At 40.5% G+C, this 20,888-nt stretch overlaps 2 protein-coding genes across 7 annotated transcripts in view; one reads left to right on the forward strand and one right to left on the reverse strand.

Annotated features, from left to right (window-relative positions):
- Positions 1 to 9,470, forward strand: part of wdfy4 (WDFY family member 4) — a 44,114-nt gene extending 34,644 nt beyond the window's left edge. For 4 of the 5 annotated variants that reach the window (XM_039783448.1, XM_039783450.1, XM_039783447.1 and 1 more), the window contains 11 exons: positions 296 to 446; positions 1,145 to 1,236; positions 2,464 to 2,673; positions 2,793 to 2,913; positions 4,386 to 4,543; positions 6,628 to 6,786; positions 6,891 to 7,070; positions 7,330 to 7,512; positions 7,974 to 8,061; positions 8,734 to 8,863; positions 9,121 to 9,470. In XM_039783448.1, coding sequence (XP_039639382.1) covers positions 296 to 446; positions 1,145 to 1,236; positions 2,464 to 2,673; positions 2,793 to 2,913; positions 4,386 to 4,543; positions 6,628 to 6,786; positions 6,891 to 7,070; positions 7,330 to 7,512; positions 7,974 to 8,061; positions 8,734 to 8,863; positions 9,121 to 9,184 — 1,536 coding nt within the window. In that variant the 3' untranslated portion in view covers positions 9,185 to 9,470. Of the gene's footprint in view, positions 1 to 295; positions 447 to 1,144; positions 1,237 to 2,463; positions 2,674 to 2,792; positions 2,914 to 4,385; positions 4,544 to 6,627; positions 6,787 to 6,890; positions 7,071 to 7,329; positions 7,513 to 7,973; positions 8,062 to 8,733; positions 8,864 to 9,120 lie in introns of those variants that run through there. The other variant, XM_039783452.1, reaches the window with a different exon arrangement.
- Positions 9,471 to 11,272: 1,802 nt separating this feature from the next.
- vstm4a (V-set and transmembrane domain containing 4a) lies at positions 11,273 to 20,379 on the reverse strand. 2 transcript variants are annotated; one of them, XM_039784660.1, is made up of 8 exons: positions 20,359 to 20,379; positions 17,792 to 18,244; positions 14,820 to 14,873; positions 14,601 to 14,708; positions 14,436 to 14,469; positions 14,156 to 14,307; positions 12,634 to 12,701; positions 11,273 to 11,875 (listed from the first exon to the last, which is right to left on the reverse strand). In XM_039784660.1, the coding sequence occupies exons 2-8, from the start codon at positions 18,195 to 18,197 to the stop codon at positions 11,723 to 11,725; spliced, it is 975 nt and encodes a 324-aa protein (XP_039640594.1). In that variant the 5' UTR covers positions 18,198 to 18,244; positions 20,359 to 20,379; the 3' UTR covers positions 11,273 to 11,722. The 2 variants fall into 2 exon arrangements, with proteins under 2 accessions (XP_039640594.1, XP_039640593.1); XM_039784659.1 differs by lacking the exon at positions 20,359 to 20,379 and adding an exon at positions 19,511 to 19,691.
- Positions 20,380 to 20,888: the final 509 nt, after the last annotated feature.

A 20,888-nucleotide genomic window follows, 5' to 3' on the forward strand; every position in this document is an offset into this window, starting at 1 on the left:
TCTAACCGAGTTTACCAGTATATATGCTATTTTCATTCATTGAGGTAATTGTTTTACTCTAAATTACATTCTCTCTCATGAGATTTCCATCATAGATTATGGAATTTTACAGAAAGATGAAAAGCTTCCTTCAAATAGTAGCAAATATTTCTTGCTTACATAACACAATGAGGAATATAAAATATGGTTCACTACACTGAATCAAGCGGACTACTTTATTAATAATGCCTGTTTGCAAAGTTTGGTTCAACAGTGTGCGAGAGGTCTGACAGTGTTGTGCCTTCTCTCCCCACAGGGAGGGTTTGATATACCAGAGCGGATGTTTCACAGCGTAAAGAAGGAGTGGGAGTCGGCCTCCAGAGACAACACAGGGGACGTCCGAGAGCTGATCCCAGAGTTCTTTTACCTGTCTGACTTCCTGCTCAACTCCAACCACATCCAGCTGGGTCAGTCACACTATTTCCTGCAAAGATATATGCCTTATGCAAGCTCCTTCTGTTAGTTATGTGCTCAAAGGATTATCATTATTTTATTTTTTCCTTATTGTCAGCAAACCAACAATGTGTTAGTCCATCTCTCAATACTTTCGGACTTCCCTTCCACTGTCTGTGGCTTTCAGTCCCAAGCCCATTTGTTTCTAGAAGACATCAATCTTTAAAACCGGATGCTCATCGTAATGAGGGAACACATGTTTTTAATAGTTTATGGTATTTGGTCTGTCCATGGACTTTGATGGCAATAAAAAATATACAATATCACCAGCTTATTCTTTAAAGGTACCCTGTTGAGTTTTCTTGTAAACAAATACAACTGTTTACATTCAGTGGTTTTTAAATTACCAAAACACATTGTATTTATTCTAGAAGCCTTACAAATGTGTAGAATACATTTCCTTCCTCATAAATCATTTGGAAAGACAATTTTGAAATTGCTTACATCGACTAGCGGGGATGTACATACATTGGCGTCCTTGTCCGTGTGCTAGTTAAGCACAAAAATGACAAACCACTTTTCAAAACATTGCTCCATAGTGCCACCAGTGGGGAAGAAAACTCCACAGGGTATATTTAAACTCCTTTTCAAGGATGACATACAGAGATGTGACCCAGCATGCTGTGTGTACTGTTTATCCATATCTCTGTAGGCTGTATGGAGGATGGTACCGCTCTGGGAGACGTGGAGCTGCCTCCATGGGCGAAAGGTGACCCCCAAGAGTTTATTAGAATCCATCGAGAGGTCAGTGACACCCCCTGCCCCCCCCAACCTCACCAGGCTTGTCCGTTACAATTGGCCAGTCTGGCCTATTACATACAGGAACCTTTTCCATTAGACCTAATAATGTTTGTTAATATTAGCTGGTTTATGTACACATAAGAGGCACTGTTTTTGTATCTAAAACAAGTATCCACTGTAATAGTGTTGGTTGCAGTCAGTCTGTTTGTCTTCATTGTTTCTACCACAGTATAAGAGACAGATCTTATTCACAACAGCCACTGTCTTATTCATTATATTCTCTAAAGGCCATCTTGTCTCATTGAGTTTGGTTCAGTTAAATTCTTTTAGCACTGACTGTTTTCAAATATAATGACCAATTGTTTTTCTTGTCAAGAAAATCTATAAAAAGGCATGTATCTGAAGTTTTAGATGCCAGACAGTGAAGGACAACAAGCCTTTTTAACACTATTCAGGGCAGGCACAATACTCACTATTTTATTCATAATGCCATTATTTCTGCAAGTTGAATATGTTCCCTCTTTTCTCTGCTCTTTCTTCTCTTTCTCTGTGTGGGTTTATTTTATATCTCTGTTCTTTTTCTCTCTGTTGGTCTGATTTCTTTAGTGTGACCCTCCCTTTTTCCATTCCTGGGGCATCTATGATGGTTATCACTCTGTAATCTACTGAACTACTCATATTGCCCACCATTCTCATAAAATTAGTGACTTTAGAAGATTGTTTTTTTCTTCCATAGACAAATTAACTCAGGACAATATATCCTTGTTATGATGTTTTTTTTCTTCAGTTTTCTCTTATTCTTGGATGGGTTTATTAAGATTGGGTATAAGGATACACATGCTGGTCATAATGTCCACTTTACCTTATTAACTCTTCAAAACCAATCTCTGGCTAATTCTACCCAAATCATTCTTTAATTTAAACATGAAGATACGCTCATAACACAGCTGTGAAGCTTCCTGCTGTTCTACACTTCTAAATTGACTTTTGGAAGAAATCATACTGTACCTGAATAATTTGATTGGTTGTGCATTCTTGGAGAAGTTTCATGTGTTTCTAAACTCTCATATTAACAGTTTGACTGATGGTTTTGGTCCCACTGTAATAACATGCACTGCACACCGCTGTGTTTTAAGAGTGCACAGTGCATGTATAGTAGTTTTGTAATATTACTTGACTAGGTGGTCTTACTGTAGTTTATGCCACAATATCCTGCACTGTTTCCCTTAGGCCTTGGAAAGTGACTATGTGAGTGCCCACCTCCACCTATGGATCGACCTGATTTTCGGGTACCGGCAACAAGGCCCAGCTGCTGTAGAAAGTGTTAACACGTTCCACCCTTACTTCTATGCTAAGAGAGGCCGGCAGGATGATAAGGATCCCCTCATCAAGAGCACAATCTTGGGATACATCAGCAATTTTGGCCAGGTTCCCAAACAGGTAAAGAGAAAAAGCTAAGTGGATGAAATGCAAAAAATACATTTCTTCCTGCATGTAAATGTATCATATTGTTTTTGGAAATAATCTTTCTTTGTAAATCATCTGTGTCTTTCCCATAGCTCTTCACCAAGCCACATCCACCTCGCAGTGGCACTAAGAAAGATGGATCATCACCACCCCATCCAACTCCATTTTTCTTCAAACTGGATAAACTAAAGACCACCGTGCAACCATTCAGAGGTACAGCTAAAAATTAAAAGAGGAACTCAGACAGAAAATATGATATCTTAATCTTAAAGGAATTGTTTGACATTTTGGGAAATAAGCTTTTTTGCTTTGCTGCCAAAAGTTTTATGAAATGATAGATGCCACTCATGTCTGAGCGCTAAATATGAAACAATTTTTCATTTTGTACACATTATACAAATGAGATGTAATGTGTTAATTAGTGAGCTTTTTTTTTTTTTTTACCAGTGGACAGAGCCAGGCTAGCTGTTTCCACCTGCATCCAGTCTCTATGCTAAGTTAAGCTAATTGGCTGCTGACTGTAGCTTCATATTTAGCGTACTCTAAGCCCAAATGTCTATTCCTTTAAATGAAGGTATAAAATTAAAGCAAATCGTAACATAGCCTTATAAACAACATATATTTCCAAACAACTAAACTAAATTAGCTATTTTCTGCAAAGTAAACTAAATTCAATCAGTTATAGTCCTCTCCATTTGTTGCTTTGTTGTTTCTGCTTTATTTTATTTCACACCGTTTGATGTCAATTATTATATATAGGATGTGCCCAGGTCTCAAGGGGATCGTTGAAACAGAGCGAGAATGTCCATAGATTAATTTACACTATGGAAGGGTAGAAGAAGCTATCTTTTAGAGCTACAATATGGAGATGACTCTTCCGCTGAGCCCTACTTAATAATCTGAAGATCCCTACAGGCCCACTGAGGGAGAGGAGATGAATCTGCGAATGCTCAGGGAGAGATTCCTGCATATTACATTTCATATTAAATCTGTGAGTGTCTGATCTGATCAATAAGCAGATAGAGATGAATAGGAGGAGGAACGCTAAAACTGATGCAGACACAACTTCTTTCTGGGGATTTACACGAAAAAACAAAACTGGTGATAGTATGTAGTGATTTCTGCCTGTTCCTGCATGAATTGGTCAATTACAGGCACAATTACAGCCACTCTCTCACTACCTCACACACACACACACACACACACACACACACACACACACACACACACACACACACACACACACACACACACACACACACACACACACACACACACACACACACACACACACACACACACACACACACACACACACACACACACACACACACACACACACACACACACACGTACTGTACAACTTGTGCTGTTCAGGATGCAGGTGTCCCCCCAGGACAGAGCCTATCTGGGAATAGCTGTTTTAATTGCCCAGTTTTCTGTAGTTAGCAATTTAATGAAATTCTTTACAAGTTTACTGAGCTACCAAACTCTTTAATGTGATGTTTTTGAAGAGCCATTACCTTTATTTGTCCAGGCAAGTTCATTCAGGTACACAAAAGGCAGAATGAGGTCACTTTTTATGGTTTAACCTTTGTTGTTATTTTAAACACCCTCCTGGCTTTCTTCCAAAACGTCTTGCTTATGGGGCCCCACTCTCAGTAACACTGTAAACTTTTCTGCAGAGCTGCAGAGAGGCCCGGTAGGTCAGATACTGTGTCTGGAAAAAGAGGTTATAGTCCTGGAGAGAAACCGTCTCCTCCTGTCGCCTCTTTTGGGCTGCTTCTTCAGCTGGGGCTTCCCTGACAACAGCTGTGCCTTTGGAAACTATGCCACAGAAAAGGTATGTTTGTTTGCCTGTACACTAGATCAATTTGATATTGTTTGTATTATTTCACAACCTTCCATCTCTCCACCCACTTGCATGAATCAAATTGAAATGAAACAATTGCCTGCCCACAAAGTATAGATTAGTTTTTAAATCCAGAAGTATTGGATCCATACATTAATGAAACTTTAATAATTATACAATGTACTCCCTTTTATCAATTAGATAGTGCTCAGTATCAGTCTAAAGAAACATTTAAAGAAACGTAATTTTACCCAATTTAATCACCTACCTGATATGAAGCTTCTCACTGGATTATGGGTCAAGCCACACACAGTCAGCTCATTAGTGGACTCTTGTATCGCTAGTCGTGCTCAGTCAAAAAAGTGAGGCGATCTGCCAAGCTTTCACTTACTTGATAGTGCTACACACTGCTGTCTTAGCTCTGTCAGCTGATTTCTTGACAGCTATTTAAATAGTTCTGTGTATTTACCATACCTGGCAATGCCATCTCTTGCCCTCCGCACACTGTATCTGTTATCTCAGCATTGTCTTGGTTTCTGTTCATACATACAATGCTGCAAGATACTTTGGGGAGCAATATGATTATTGTTACTGTTTAAAGTGAAGATCATTTGAAAAATAATTTAAAATCAAGAAAATGTAACTCTTGTGAAAATATTTAATATGCTAAACTGCTAAAATATGAATTCACTCACTGCATCATCTATACTTAAAGGTCCAATATGTAATATATTTACTGTAATAAATCCAAAAATGATCCCAAGGCGTCATCAGATATTAAGGAAACACGCTAAGTTGAAATACTATCTTTTCTGACAACAATGCTAATGCCACTATTTTCTCCTTTTGAAATTTCCGGAACGTATGTTTGTGTTTTGGCCTGTGTGTTGGTATAACTGTACAGTTTGACAGCCAGTCCGGGTTGCCAGATATACCTGTGAAAATGTAAACCCAGCGCGCTACAGCTGTAGTACAGCCATGGAAGCAGCAAACAAACGGAACGGGATCAAGGGAGATAGAGTACCGACCTGAAAAAAACTTGCCATGTTTCTAACAGTTGCGTGACCACAGACATAACAAACCCCGGGTAAATATTGGAGATGTATTTGAAAGATGGAGACAGCTTAGAGCCCAAGGATGCAGAGTTGTCAAATTTCTTTCTGAACAGGTACAAGGGACGAGCATTTCATATCATTTCAACATTCGTATACTCACGTTGAATTAGAGAGTACCCGAGGTGGTTACTCTCAAAAACAATTGAGACAGCCAGTAAAGTGATACTGACTGGTCCTGGCTAACGCCGCTTAACTGATAACATTACAGGAGGACCAGGCAAGTGGGCCATGGCTGTTTACAACGTGTAATGTTGGCCTCTTTAGCGGCCGTAGCCGAGAACGGTGAGTTATTTTAAGCCAAGAAAGGGGGGCTGTAAATTGGGACGAGAGGAACATGAGTTTGCAGTGTGTTTAGTGATTTTTGCCGTAATTCTAAGCCAGTAAAGTGTGTTCAGTCGGGTGGCGAGGACGACAAGGTAGCTAACGTTAGTGTTATTTTTAGTGGTTCCCACCGTAGCTAAATCTACGCCAAGGAAGTGCGCACGCAAAGCATCCCGGGAAGGCGGCACTGCATTTGAAAAAATGCTACGTGTCAAAAAGCTGGCCGATGCCCATCTTTATGCAAATTAATCCGTTGAACGCAACTATCCAATAGAAGTAGAGCACAGGGGAGACTGGGGGAAGTCTCTCGCGGGTCCTTTGTTGTAGACATCCTACTACAAAAATGCTCATGAAACTTTAGTTCCGAGTAGCGAAAATGGACGCAACACCACTCTTCAGTCGTGTCGCAAAAGTGGATCTGCAGCGTAAGACAAGTGTCCAGCAACATTGTTGTGAATGCTGCGGTCTCAGCCTGGCAACCAACGTGAACTTTGAGTCTGGGGAGGAGGGCACGGGGGAGACGACCCTCTCCAGTATTTTGAATTTGTACTGCAGTAACTATTTTAAACACTAGCTGTCAGTATTACATATTGCACCTTTAATATACACATAAAGTCATAATGGTCTGTCTATCTCTAGACCTTTGCTGTGTGTGAGAGTTTGTGTGACTGGGGGAAGACGTTGTGCGCCGCCTGTCCCAACCCGACAACCATCGTCACTGCAGGAACCAGCACTGTGGTGTGTGTGTGGGATGTAGCTGTCAACAAGGACAAACTCACTCACATGAAACTCAGACAGGTTAGTTTGTCTGCATGTCTATTTGCAATTTAACAGTAACCTCCTAAATGTATTTGCACACACTTACACACTCAATATAACACCGACACAATTTTTCTTCATAGCCGTTATATGGTCACACAGATTCTGTGACATGCCTGGCTGTGTCTGAGGTCCACAGCATGATGGTAAGTGGCTCCCGTGACCTCACCTGTATCCTGTGGGATATGGATGAGCTAAGCTACGTCACCCAGTTAGCGGGACACACAACCAGCATCTCTGCACTGGCTATCAATGAACTCACCGTAAGTCCACCTTCTTGATCTCCTTTGTAATTCTCTTCCTACACAACTCTGAAAATCTCTCTCTTTCCTCTCCTTCTTCTGTTCTTTGTCATTTTTGGCTCACCGTTGTCATGTTGATCCCCCTTCATTCAGCTTGAGGAAGAAAGGATTCTCATTGTTGAAAGCATGCATATTCTCTTTGTGTGCGTTTTGCTTTTCTGTGTATCTCTGTGTGTATCTTTGCGCAATTGGGCGTCAACACCATATTACTCTGTCCAAGGGGGAGATTGCGTCATGTGCGGGACCTCTGCTCTACCTGTGGACCATGAAGGGTCAGCTGTTGACCTGCACGGACACTTCCTGCGGGCCTCTGGCAGACATCCTGTGTGTCAGCTTTACTCAGCGACACGAGTGGGATGCCAAGAACGTCATCGTCACTAGCTGTGCAGACGGCATCATACGGGTGAGTTTTTTTGTATGTGTGTAATAATGAGACAGAGACAGGATGTTTGTCTTTACAGTCACTGTCTGGCAGCTCTTTTTAGGACTAATAGATCAGCGAGAGAGGTTGCTTTGTTTTTATTCAGTATACTGTATTCAAATGTGGCAGTCATTACTTTGGTATTAGCCACGCAGGTAGCAGCTTGGATGTCCATCAAGGTATTAATAACAGCATTTGGGTTGTGTGTGTGACTGCATATACTGCCTCTCTGCAATCAAAGCTGCCAACTCTAAATTGGGCTTCACTTGGGATTGGGTGCCCATGCCACATGCACAACACACACGCACAAATGGTATTATTACTTTATTATTACCTTGAGTTATGGGGTGTGTGTGCGTGCACGCTGGTGCTTATGTGAGTGTGTTTGTTATTATGTTGAATTATGTCTGATTTTTGCTACTCGTTATGTGTCTCTCATACAGATATGGAAGACAGAGTACACCAGAACACAATTACCTGGCCCTCCAGAAGAGCCTGTGTCCCCAGGGCAAGACCGAACAGAGAGAGACGGTAATGTTACTGGCAGTAGGATGGTATATGCATATAGGTATTGTATTTCTAACAACACAGATGATGGGAATGGCTGACATTAGCAAAACTGTGAGACTGACTAAGAAGCAACTACACAAAAGGAAATGATTCTTGTTTTCAAAAAGAAACCCTTTGCTATCTAATTAGATAAATCCTTAAGTGTGAGATGATTATTTTTAACCGCTCATCTCAGAGCTAGACAGCGTTGTTTCCAGATGAGAGCTTGTAATGCCTACCCCATCCCTCACTAGCATTAGGGGCTAGCAGGAATTATGTTGTTATAAAGTTATTAAACATAGAGGCAGTAAACACTGATGAGTAATTCTGCTGACGTGTGTGTGCATGTATAATTTAGAAAGCAATAATACCCAGATCCAATTTGGCATACGTTGGTTACAGCCCTGTGTCACCTCATAGGAGTATTATGCCTTGCAAATTACATTGAGGCAAGTCTTTACGTAACACTGAAGCATTTATATTTGAGGGATTTTTCTCCCTTTAATGGCCTGCTGACCGCAGATAAACACGGTGTTAATGCACTTTTTATTTTTTTGGTGGGGACCGCTGGGTCAGGGTTACAGACAGGGTGGGCACCTGCCCTGTGATTTAGTAATATATGGGGGTTGATGGATTCTCTTGATGTATCCACAGTGAGCAGCCCATGCCAGGTTAAAGGCTGGGAAAGACATCTGGTGTTATGTCAAGAGCTGAACAGAAATCTTGCTATGTCGCAACGCCGCAGCAAAAATAATCCGGCCATCACAGCGCTGGCCATGTCCAGGTACAGTAAATATCATGCATCTGCTCACAGATTTAGTTTACATTTGCAAACATTTAACTTTTTTTTTCTTTTCTTTTTTTTAAACATTTAATTTGAATTATATTTCAAAACTAATAAAGTTCTGGAACTAACAAACATACTCTCACCAACTCTGACTCACATTGTATTATTTCCTGCTTTACAACAGAATACATTTATATAACCTCACTGATTGGAAACAATTTTCACATTATTTAAGCATCTTCTCTTCTGTGTAGGAGCCATGCTACTCTGTTGGCAGGCGATGCCTGGGGCAGAGTTTTCACCTGGACCTGTGAGTGAGAGGTGGCAGGGTTTGAACACAAGCATGCCTCAGGCCACCATTTCTGCACAGCATGTATCCTCTCAAAGAGACTCAACGAAAATCCATCGAGGTCTTAGATCTGACACCAGCTGAGCATTGAGACCTTGCTGTATTTCAGTTCTGCGTGTACATTCAGGAAGAACTAACATTCAAGTCTCAGACAATATAAAATATTTTATCTCCTACATAGATATTTCACTCTGTATTTTTCTTTGTAAATACTGAATTTCAACAAATTTGAATAAAACTAACTATTGACAGCCATTTGCAGAAATTGTCTCCTTTGAGTCTCTGTAATTTTGATTATGACTGAAATCTAGGTTGGCCAGGATTTTATTTCATCTGAGATCATGAAGATGAAACCGGAGATCTCCAGAACTGCTGGGGGAATTTGCATGAGGAATATGAAGGGGTAAACAAGCATTTAACTCACTTCAAAGCAATCATTTAATTTAACCCTTGCTGCTCCAGTAAAGCTTAAAATGGGCCACTGGGCAGCTTCAAGCTCAAAGCGAGAGGAATTGTGTGAATGATGAACAAGAGCGTGCATGCTCAGCCAACGTTCCCTGAGAAACAGCTTTTTAATAGTATTGTAGAGCTGGAGCAGTTCAATTCTCACGATCTGCACAACAAGCATCCATGATCATAAAAAGAATGGCATGCACACGTCAGCATTTTGTGCTATGGGGGTTGTAGTGTTTTGCTTTGGTAAATGTTTGTGGTTTGAACAATTCTGGATGTTTAGTTAGTTGTGAATAGTTTACTGAGCTTTTTGTTGTCCACAATGTGTTTTCAATCTGCTTTGTAATGTATTGAGCATTTGACTGCTTTTTCATGTGTGGTACCATGATCCTTCTGTGTGTGTGTGTGTGTGTGTGTGTGTGTGTGTGTGTGTGTGTGTGTGTGTGTGTGTGTGTGTGTGTGTGTGTGTGTGTGTGTGTGTGTGTGTGTGTGTGTGTGTGTGTGTGTGTGTGTGTGTGTGTGTGTGTGTGTGTGTGTGTGTGTGTGTGTGTGTGTGTGTGTGTGTGTGTGTGTGTTTATGGTTAACCAAGGACAAATCAGACTGTTCAATCTCTGTTTAATCACTGTAGGGCCTCAGCATTATACTCCTGGGTAAATCTGACCCATTTGAAGAAAGACAGTATAACCCTTTTTTAAACATTGATCTTAATCTTTCAGTTGATAAGTACAATACTGACCTATCAATGCACTGATATTCCAATAAATAAGTTAGTGCTTTAAATGATAGTAGATTGTCTAGATTGTGGAGGCTTGCTCTATTTCTGTGGCTGCCTTTCTTGCTTACTCTCTATGCACATGCACCACTCCTCTCTATCATAAAGGAAGATGTCTCTCTCTTTAACCTTTTGTGTGTGTGGCTAATTGTGCTAAGTGGAGTAGCTTAATAGAGTGGAAAATAGTCCTCATAATTTTCCCAGAGAGCGAGCAATGACCTTCTCTAAAGCTAACGGCCATCTCAATTCTCTCTACACCGCTGGTTTTATGATATGAAATGTCAAACCATTGGGTTCCTCAGAATAATTAAATCAAATAAATTATTGCACCTAGGCAGAACCATCTTGTAGTCTAACCCAATTATAATGCACTGTAAAGCTAATTATTAACCATGATTACAATTAGTCTAATTTGAATAAATGTAGTCATTAGCGGGTTCATCCTAGTCAGAGAGTCTGAGCTGTGGGGGATGATGGTCTCTCTCTCTCCATCTCTCCCACTCACAGAGAGAAGGGTGTGGATGTGCATCATTCTCTTTCTTCATGCACCTCTATCTTCATAACCATTTTTCACACACTGACCTTCACAAAATGGCGTACACCCTTCACCTTTCTTGGGTACTTGAGCATAATGCATGCTGCTTCCAGGATTCATATTTGCTGTTGCAAAATCCACCTGCAGCATCACTGAATGCACTGCCGCTTTGTAATATTGCATTGTTTTGTCTTTTGTTGTGTGAAACAGATTTTGCTTGTGACCCCCAGACAAAATATAGATCAATCTGACAAAGTGCAATCCAATCCACTTAGAAGAGATAATTTAAAACAGTATTTAAATGAATCATCAGACCCAGGCATATATTTATTAATTTTGTGTATTAGTTCTGTAATTATAAATGCATTTAAAAAGTGGTACAGTACCTTATGATACTGCAGTAAGAGAGCCTTGACAATGGTTTCTTTCCACACAGTCTCCTGAGTTTAAACAGAATAGTTAACAGTAAGAGCGTTCTATAAACATCTGGCTCACACGCCAGCGATGCCAACAAACAAAACAACAGAATTATAAGACCCAGAAACTGCTGTGCTGGAATGGAACTGCGCCGAGGAAACACAAAACCCTCATTTACCAACAGTTGTACTGTAGCGTACTTACAGCCAAAAAAAACAAATGCTAAATGCCATACTGATAGTTCATAAATATAGTCCTTTGGTTGCCACTCAGTTCAGTTGGCCTCACTGGGAGGTACCATGACATCCATCTGTCCAGAGCTGCTGTGTTTACAGCTGTTTTTCCTGGAAGAGGATCTGAGCGTACACCGTGTCCGGGCTGGAGGGAGTGGGGTCAGGGTTGGAGGAGACTGGGGGCTCAGGCCTCGGCCGGACCAGCTCCAGTTCTGCATATGTCAGACTATCCTCCTGTGGTATTCGAGGCTGGAGGAGGGAGGGAAAGAGTGAGATAAACATAACGGAATTTAACCCAGAGATAAGGCAAAAAAGGGAAATATATATATAGTGAGCATAGACATTTCAAGAAAAAAAAGATGTATATAGGAAGTGTATGCATTTAATCTTTCTCAGCAAACCGTAGTTTCTTCCACTTTCCCATGATAAACATCTCCTTAGTGCTTTTCAGCTGCAGAAAGTATGTGTTTACAGGACCTCTTGGAACATCCAGTTTACCCGAAAAACATGTTGTACAATAAGAGTCCTATCCAACATCGTCAGATCCTCCTAGTTGCACTAATCCAATCAGTATGTTCGTGCAAAAGAAACGCTCACATCTCCGGAGCTTCGTTTCACTTCACAATCACAAGAATGTAGAAATACTGATGATCCTTAGTTTTAGTAGTTTTCTGCTGTATATACTTGTTTGACATTTTTATTGTAGATATAAAACCAATGAAGCACTCTAAATAAATAATTGTGTTTGAGAAGCAATAAAGCTAAATAGAATTATCAAACTCATAACTGAATGAAGAGACGGCAATAAACTCCTGTAGACAATCATGCAGTCGTGAGACAAATTCCCTCTTGCATGTACCTCAATAACAATAACTCTGTGCATGAGAAAAACATCTTTTCAAAATGTTAATACATACATTTTAACAGATATATTAAGTACATATGATTTATAATTGATTGAATGGAGGAAGTGGACATTGGTGTTTGTATGATGGGTGAGAACTCACAGTGGCAGAACTCCTGAGCTGAGTCTTTAACCTTCTGGGCTTCTGAGGTCTCTTTGCAGCAATGGGCACTGAAAAACCGAGACAACCTTAATTGACTCAAAAAGAACAGCCAAGAGGAATGGACTCACAAATATGACTGTGGTCCTTTACAACCACTTCTAAACCTAGTCAACGTGTAGTTTAAAACCAAAATAAGAGCTTTATACTGTCATTGTCAGCATCAGTGTTGATTGTACCTCAGACAATACACTCAGCAGGATTTTACCCAAATGCAGTATAAAGTTTAATTCTCTGCTGTTTTCTGTTAGTCCTCCAGTCTTTACAAGCTAAGTTGTTTTTGTCAAGAAAATATAATTAATTATACATCATGCTAGATGTATAATTTTCTGCTTTTGTAATTGCTGGATACCTTCATTTACTGTTGTTTTCTTTACTCACTTTTCTTGGGGCTGGAGCCTCTCTCAGTCCCCCTGTTACTCTAATGCCTGCAGTGTGTTCGGAATTTGAGAGGAAACTTAGACTCCACACAGAAAGACTGAGGAATTGAACCATTCTGTGAGGGGACGCTATTAACAACTAAGCCACTCTGTCTCCCCAAAAAAATTTGACTGTGAAAACATCTGATCATGGTGGTTCAAATCGGAACAAAGTTCACTGCGTGAGATGTATTTACATCCTAATGCAGTAATCAGAGTCCCAATTAGTTTAGTTGGTTTTTTTTCTTCAAGAGTTTTAAAATTTTTGTGAAATACTGGCTACTTTTACCTCTCCAGGCTGATATAAACCATTTAAATGAAACTTTCTGAGTAGGAAAAATACTCTTTGGTTAAACTGCTCATAACTCATGTCCACACTGAGGCCATAACCTGTGACATGGGGTCACAAGTAGACTTTTTTTTTTTTTTTTCAAAGGGCACAAGCCATAAAGGTTGAAAACCACTGAAGAATTTAAAGTGCTCATATAATGCGTTTTGGCGTTTCCCCTTTTGTGGTTTCCTTTATTGTGTCATATATCTTTTTTTTGCATGTTATAGGTTTACAAAGTGAAAAAGCCCAAAGTCCACCCCAAAGCCACTTACCATCTCCAACAGAAAACACTGTTCACGAACTGCTCCAAACAGCTCTATTGTAGTCCAGCCTTTACTTCTGTGACGAACGTGCGTCACTTTGTAACACACGTTATAATGCTCGCCTAGCTGCTAGAGTGGCACGCCCTCATAATCTGCTTCTGACTAGCTAGTAGTCCTTACCTAGGTACTGCGCATGTGAGACTCCCAACAAAGATGGAACAGAAGTGAGATGCCTCACTCTGTAGCTAAAACAGAGAGCTCAACACATAGGGTGAAAAGAGGAGCTGCAGCAATGTGCAGTACAAAAAAAAGATTGTGTTTTATGAAAATGAAACTATGTAAACCTATTCTGGTACAACCTCTGAATGCAATTGTGAACTTGAAAATGAGCATACTATGAACACTTTAATTTTCCCCAGAGGTTCCATCCTGCCCTCACAATGTCACTTTACCTTTGTGGTGTGGTATGTATAGTGGTGGCTCCTTGGGTAGTTTAGGTGGTGTTACTGTTATTCTTCTGTCAGTTTTCGGTCTTGTGTCTTTCCTTTGGGCTTTTGGGGAGGAACTGGAGGAACTGCTGAAGCTGGTTACAGTCTCTCCTGAGCTGCATGGAACAGAAGCAATACTTTAAAATGTGATTATTAAAAGTGTGCCTGATTAATGTTCTGTAAATTGACTGAGCAATTAATCAATAAATTGTTTCAGCACTAGTTTAAAAAAAATAAACTGTACCTGCTTTCTGGACACTTGACCAGAAGGTAACTGGCTGTGGAGAAAGTAGAAAAATCCTGGTGACTCATCAGCCAAGGCATCCAGTTATTGTTTTGAACAGGAAAACTGCAACATAAAGGTATAAATGTGGGGTTACTGTTGTAAAACAAATGATGTTTTTTTTACCTTTGAGCCTGTGTCTTCTGTGAAAGTACTGGCAGGTGAGAACCACAGAGAACAGGAAAATGGACAGCAGGCCCAGAGAGCAAATCAGCACAGCGCACAGATACACATCTACAAAACAGACAGACAGAAACAGAAAGACATCAGAACAGTGGCATTGTCAAAGTAAGACTTGTGTATGATGACGTGAAACAGAAGAAGGACTAGATATGAAAACCGTACCTGCAAATAAACGCCACAGTCCTTTACTGCTACTATCCTCGAGAGTGAAGTGTACTGAAGAAAGAAATTGTTTAAAAAGTCAGCAAAAATAGTTTGTTGAGAGTAGAACACTGTGTTGAGACAAAGTATCTTTGTAAATTGCTGTTGTCTGAGGGCACTGGCCCAACACAGCAGACAGCCTCAGTGGTTTCCAGAAATATCAAAACTGCACTCATGAAGGGAGATTCTGCTGCGGCATCAGCCAAACCCACAACACACACACACACACACACACACACACACACACACACACACACACACACACACACACACACACACACACACACACACACACACACAGACACACACAGACAAACAGACACAGAGGCCTGGTTGTATTGCTGTTCTTGGACAGTGTTTTTGGGGGTTCCCCATTGCTCTGCATCGCCACTTCCTTTTGTTGGTCACTTCACAATCGTTTAAAGTTGCAATTTTCTTTGTGTGCTTATTAATGTGAAAAGGGAACCAATAAGGAAGTTGTTGTCAGGGTGTGTCAATGAATAATGGGTTGTATATAGGTCAGGGGTATTTAGCAAGAGGTTGAGGAGAGTGAACACTACAGAGGCTTTGCACATAAATTACTTAGTCTCTGCTCCCCGTAATGAGTTTTTAATATGTATTTTAAACACAGGTTGATAAACATATTAATAAGAAATGATAAGATATTAACTCTAATTGGCTTTTAGCCTTTTTCCAGACCGCTGGACTGGCAGCAAAATTGTCAAATGTGGTCTCTGCCGTTCAGTCTGAATATCATGGTAATTAATGTCAGGCAGCAACACAATGGTTGTTGTGAGCAAACGTGAGAAACTGTATCAGATCTTTCAGTTTTACAGGCAGTAAAGGCAGGAGAAGATACACTTTAGAATCTCAACACATTTCTTCTGTTATGTTATATAATCTGCTGATTAGATTTTTTTTACGCTCCTCATTTTTTCTTCTAAAATATGCATCAGTCCAAGAAACAAGACTTTAAAAATATTTTAGAAAAAAAAATGAGGAGTGTAAAAAAATCTAATCAGCAGATAGACATAAAATGGAGGCTTTATAACAATGTAGTATAATACAAGAGCCCTGTAATATGCTGTTTTTTTTCTAAATCTTAAATGTAATTTTTTGTGTTGAGACTAGCTAATTAAATCCTATGATCATTTTGTTTGATTGGACTGCATTCAGTCCTATGGTGTTCCTGTTTTTTTTGTCCAACCACTGTGTACCACAAGATGACAAGTAATTACAGAATTGTAAAGTAGACAAATTGTAGTCTAACTCAACTGATGACGTGATGGGCTACATTTAACAGGCATCTCTTGACAATTTGAGCAGTTAACAGTTAATGTAAGTAAACCACATATCTGACCTTTACACTGTGGTTAACCACATGCTAAACCCCAAATCTGTGCACCAGCCCCAGGTTAACAGGTTGGCTGTTGGTTGGGAGCTGTTAAAGAACAGGCTCTCTACAGATGTGTCTACACAAGTTTATGCAACAAAAAAAAAAACCCGCAGAAAACTATCAGGTATATATTTCGGCTCATCTGCTTTCTTCCCATCGGTCCAGCTGTGAAGGCAGGATTCAGAAAAATGAACCACTGCTCATTTTTCCAGTTTAGAAAAGCACCAGAAATCACTCAACCATTAGGTCTGAAGTAGGGATTTAGAGATGTGGGAGAGGACAAGCATCTTGTCTTCGTACAAAATCTTTTGAATAAGACTAGTCTAATTATCTCAGTGGGGTGTGGCCTTTGCTCTGAGATCTGCAGACGGAGGGGTTACCTGGATAATAGTTACAACTTAGTTACTTTCTCTTTGTTTACACTTATAATGTCAGCTCTTGGGTTTCTGGATCTGTGGTCAATGCTTGTCGGAGATGCCTGAGGTTGTGTGGCTTCCTTAGTGCGACATTTCCCTGAATATAGGGCAGGGCGTTGTCAGATGGCTTTGTCCAACTCTAACCTCCTAAGCTTTTCTAGCATTTAACTAGTGAAAGGTAAACTGTTCAAATGCGTCAGGTGTAGCCACGCTTATAGCACAGTATAGCAGCATCTTACATCTCTATTGAACCCCTTTTATCAATTGCATCCCACAGTGACAGACAGCTTCCTTGTTGATCAATCCAGTTAAATCAGATGAAGGATCGTACTGTATAAAGACATTTATTACTGCATCAGATTTAAATTAGTTCTTAACCTGATTAGTTCAAGATGTTTATCACACATTGGCACAGACTAAATAAGTTCCACTGCAAGTGAATTCTCCAGTACATTTTCTCTTGAAGCGTGCATAAAAGTAAACCCAGAATGCTGACATCATGTGTTATAGAGTTTTTGAACGTAGCCAGCTCAGCAACACTTTTACTCCTCACACTCCATCGACACACAGAGTGATATTGTTGAGTGTGGTTTGGCTGTGTGAGCTCATTGTTTTGAGATGGAAATGCCAGAGGATTGGGGTCACACTCAAACACACACTACTTACAGCAAAGCGCAGCTCGAGGCAGAAAATATATGCTACACATTTCTATTTGGCCTTTGTCCTTTAATAAAAACAGTTGCTCCTCCTTCATTTGGTAATTTCCATTGCCAGATAACATCGACAGCATGCCTCAGCTGTGCGGCTGTAAGGGAATTCCTTGGAAAGGAATATTCCATGGAAAACCTTTTCAACGGAGGTCCATTTGCATTTGATCATCTTTTGTCAGTGACGAGGGTTGCGCAAAGCTATATAAAAAAAGTAGAAATGACTTTATTTTTTTGTCAAAGGCCAAATGGTGTACGACACATTTCACACTTTTACTGTTTGTTTACTCGTTTAATGCAATCTGACCTATCCTGTCCTATTCTGCTAGAAATAGTGCAATAAGTGTCTGGCCCTAGACAGACACATATGATATGGAGAGCAGAGTGTGTTAAAGTAGGCTACACCTTTATTACCTGTCAGCTGTGTGGTGCTGGTACCATTGGACGATGCCCTCCACGTGTTTCTGTGTTTGCGAATCTCCTGAACTTTGCAGGTATAGAAACCCTGGTCCGTCCCTGTCACATTGAGAATCCGCAACCGGTACAACTCTCCCTCCGTTTCTTCATACAGACGAAACTTTAGCTGGGGGAAACGACGGGTGTAGTTCCCGTACAGCTTAATTTTCTTTATGCCCATCTTCACAATCAGAACCTGAGAGGGCTCGATTGCAGGAGGAGAGCGGGATGGAGAGGAGGGAGGAGGCACGAGAGTGGGAGCAGCAAGAGGAGAAAGGAACCAGCGTAGGATGAGGACGCTGCCGCTCCTCTTCCTCTGAGATACCAGGCAGGAGAGCGTCACATTGTCTTTCTCTGTTACCATGACAACAGGCCCAGGGGTCACTGTCACATTCAGGCCATGACAGACCTCTGTTGACAAAAGACACAAGCATTCAAGCAGTCATTTTTTATTTTCTGTTTTGCATACACATATCTTATACTCTATTGAACGTGTTCATTTTTTGTGTGCTTATTGTATTATGTATTGTTAATATTTATTCTGTATGTTATACATGTTTTTTGATGAATAAAATCAAGCCAAAAATCATAAAATGATTCCAAACATAAGGACACTCTGAATACTGTGATCTGGTAGCTTGTGTGACCCCTCCCTGCTAGTTAAATTGGTAATTGCTAATGAACCCCACATGGGAAAAATCTGAGTTAATTTTGGCAAGATCTTTGATTTCCTGCCAATTAAACATAATTGTAGCATTTAGACATAGCACGTTATATGCACACCCACAGTGGCTGCTTGGATTCCACACCATCTTTGGTTCTACTTATATATGTCATTCCATCACTGGATGGGAATTTGGTCTGTCACAGCTAGAAAGTGCAAGAGGACTAGGAATCAGAAAACTAAAACATACTTTGTGTGCACCTATTTTACTTCCCTGAAGGTACTTTTATTGTGCTGCCAGCTGGGTCAGGTCTGGAGTTTGAACACAATATGTATGATCAGACAGGCAAAGAGAATCAACAGGTGGGAAACATTCATCTTCAGTACGGTACCGCCCGAAACAGGCCAAGAGAAACACAACAAGATAACAGGGACCATCTGGGCTGCCTTACTGTTTTTATTTTTTATTTTGTTGCTGTGCTAGTTGGGGAATCTCCCTCGGGGTCTGTCCTACACTATTTAATTTGACAACAAAAGCAGCGACAGGGACTCAAACCAAACACAAAACTGAGCATAACCAAAAGATTATAGGGCAGGAAATATGAGTTGTAAGTCCACTTTATGGCAGTTTATAGAATGCAAATTACACTGAGGTTTTCTCTGATCACAGGGAACGAACTCGCTTAACTCCACAACTGGTTTGATTTTAAACAAAACCATATTTGCCCAAATTGCCCAGTTTGCAAAAAACCTGCTTCATCAATATTTTCAATAATGTCGTAATAATTAAAGCATTTGCAAGTTTTGGTTGTTGTAGACGATGACTATTAAGAGGTGTGTTTTTTTGTATGTTTGACATGTTTTTCATGCTCCATAATAAACTCAAAATGTATGGTTCACAATGGTGTTTCTTCAATGATAGATCAAGTACTAAATACTAGTTTAGACACATTCTCTTTCTTTCTTGCCAGCCGCTTTCTTACTGGTTATTGCTGTAAACAAGGTGAACTTACCTGTGACCAGAGCCTTAGTCAGGACAAGGACCACTATAGAGAAGTACATTTTCCACAGTCAGCGAATCCATAAACCCAGAAAACTGCACAGCACTTACACAACCAGCTACATTCAAAACAGAGCCTGACTGGACAAGCCACCAGAGCCCTTACCCACCATTAACTCTTCTCCTCTTTCTCCTCTTTTCTGTGTAATATGAAACAGAAAATTCTCTGTTTCCACTTAGAAACTCCCACTCACTCTCCCAGTACACTCTCTCTCTCTCGCTCTCTCTCTCGCTCTCTCTCTCTCTCTCTCTCTCTCTCTCTCTCTCTCTCTCTCTCTCTCTCTCGGTGTCCTGCAAAACGTAGGAAATGTCATTTCCTGTGTTCCTGTGAGGAGTCTTGGACAAAAGCCCAAAACCCCAGAACTCTAAAGCGATGGTCAAGTCTCGTGGTTTGTGTGTGTGCATGCGCCTTTCATATTGTGTGTCATTTGGAGAAGCATATACAGTAAAGCGCTGAACATGAATGCATTGTGTGTACATAGTCATAATACATAGTATTATAATAGTAGTAGTAATAGTAAACAGTACATAATCTTCCTCAACTGACATCTCACAATAAAGTTTACAAAGAGCAATTTTCATTTATGTGAGCTTTGTGTGCGTCTGCATGCATGTGTTCATGTATTTGTGTGTGTGTGTGTGTGTGTGTGTGTGTGTGTGTGTGTGTGTGTGTGTGTGTGTGTTTGCATGCATGTGTTAATGCATTTATGTGTGTGTGTGTGTGTGTGTGTGAGTGTGTGTGTGTGGGTGTGCGTGTGAGTGAGTGTGTGGGGGTGTGGGTGTGTGTGTGTGTGCAGGAACCTCTCCCTGTCTGGCTGCTGGTCAGAGTGGCATGGGCTTGTCTCTGGCTGTGGTTGTCAGACTGTCCCAGTGGTATGAAGCCTGCTGCTTTATTGGGCAGGCTGAACTGCTGAGGCAGGGCTTCTGCTGGCGCTTTGAGCTCTGCCAAAGCCAAATGGAATTACACAACAGATTTAACCCTTCAGGTCTTATGTAGGATTCTCTTGAAAAGCATGGATTCAGTGGAAAATGGACTGGCTAGGTTGATAATGGGGTTTAATATTTCTAACCTTGACAAAATATTTTATTTTGAAAAGACAATTGTATGTTGTAAGTTTTATCAATTGAGTGTCGTACAAAAGTGTCAAAATAATAGTTATGGTAACTGTGTAGAAACATTATGTCTTCTGAACTACATCTTTTACTTGGGGTTTCCCTCAAGTTTTCCTTTACATAAGTCTTAAATTCAAGTCTTTTCTCCAGTGGAGAATCGCTCTCCTCTGCCCTGCAGTGGTCAAAGCAGGTTACTGCTTCTCAGGGGATCAACAATA

The sequence above is a fragment of the Perca fluviatilis genome, chromosome 19 (assembly GCF_010015445.1).
Source record: "Perca fluviatilis chromosome 19, GENO_Pfluv_1.0, whole genome shotgun sequence".
Lineage (NCBI taxonomy): Eukaryota > Metazoa > Chordata > Actinopteri > Perciformes > Percidae > Perca > Perca fluviatilis.

What these genes read in the sequence shown, in the direction of transcription:
- vstm4a (XM_039784659.1), bottom strand. Translation starts at nt 19,559, where the DNA reads ATGTACTTCTCTATAGTGGTCCTTGTCCTGACTAAGGCTCTGGTCACA. An exon ending in GACTAAGGCTCTGGTCACAG is followed by an intron (nt 18,245 to 19,510) that starts GTAAGTTCACCT and finishes TTTTGTCAACAG; the next exon opens with AGGTCTGTCATGGCCTGAAT. An exon ending in GTCAAGTGTCCAGAAAGCAG is followed by an intron (nt 14,308 to 14,435) that starts GTACAGTTTATT and finishes TGTTCCATGCAG; the next exon opens with CTCAGGAGAGACTGTAACCA.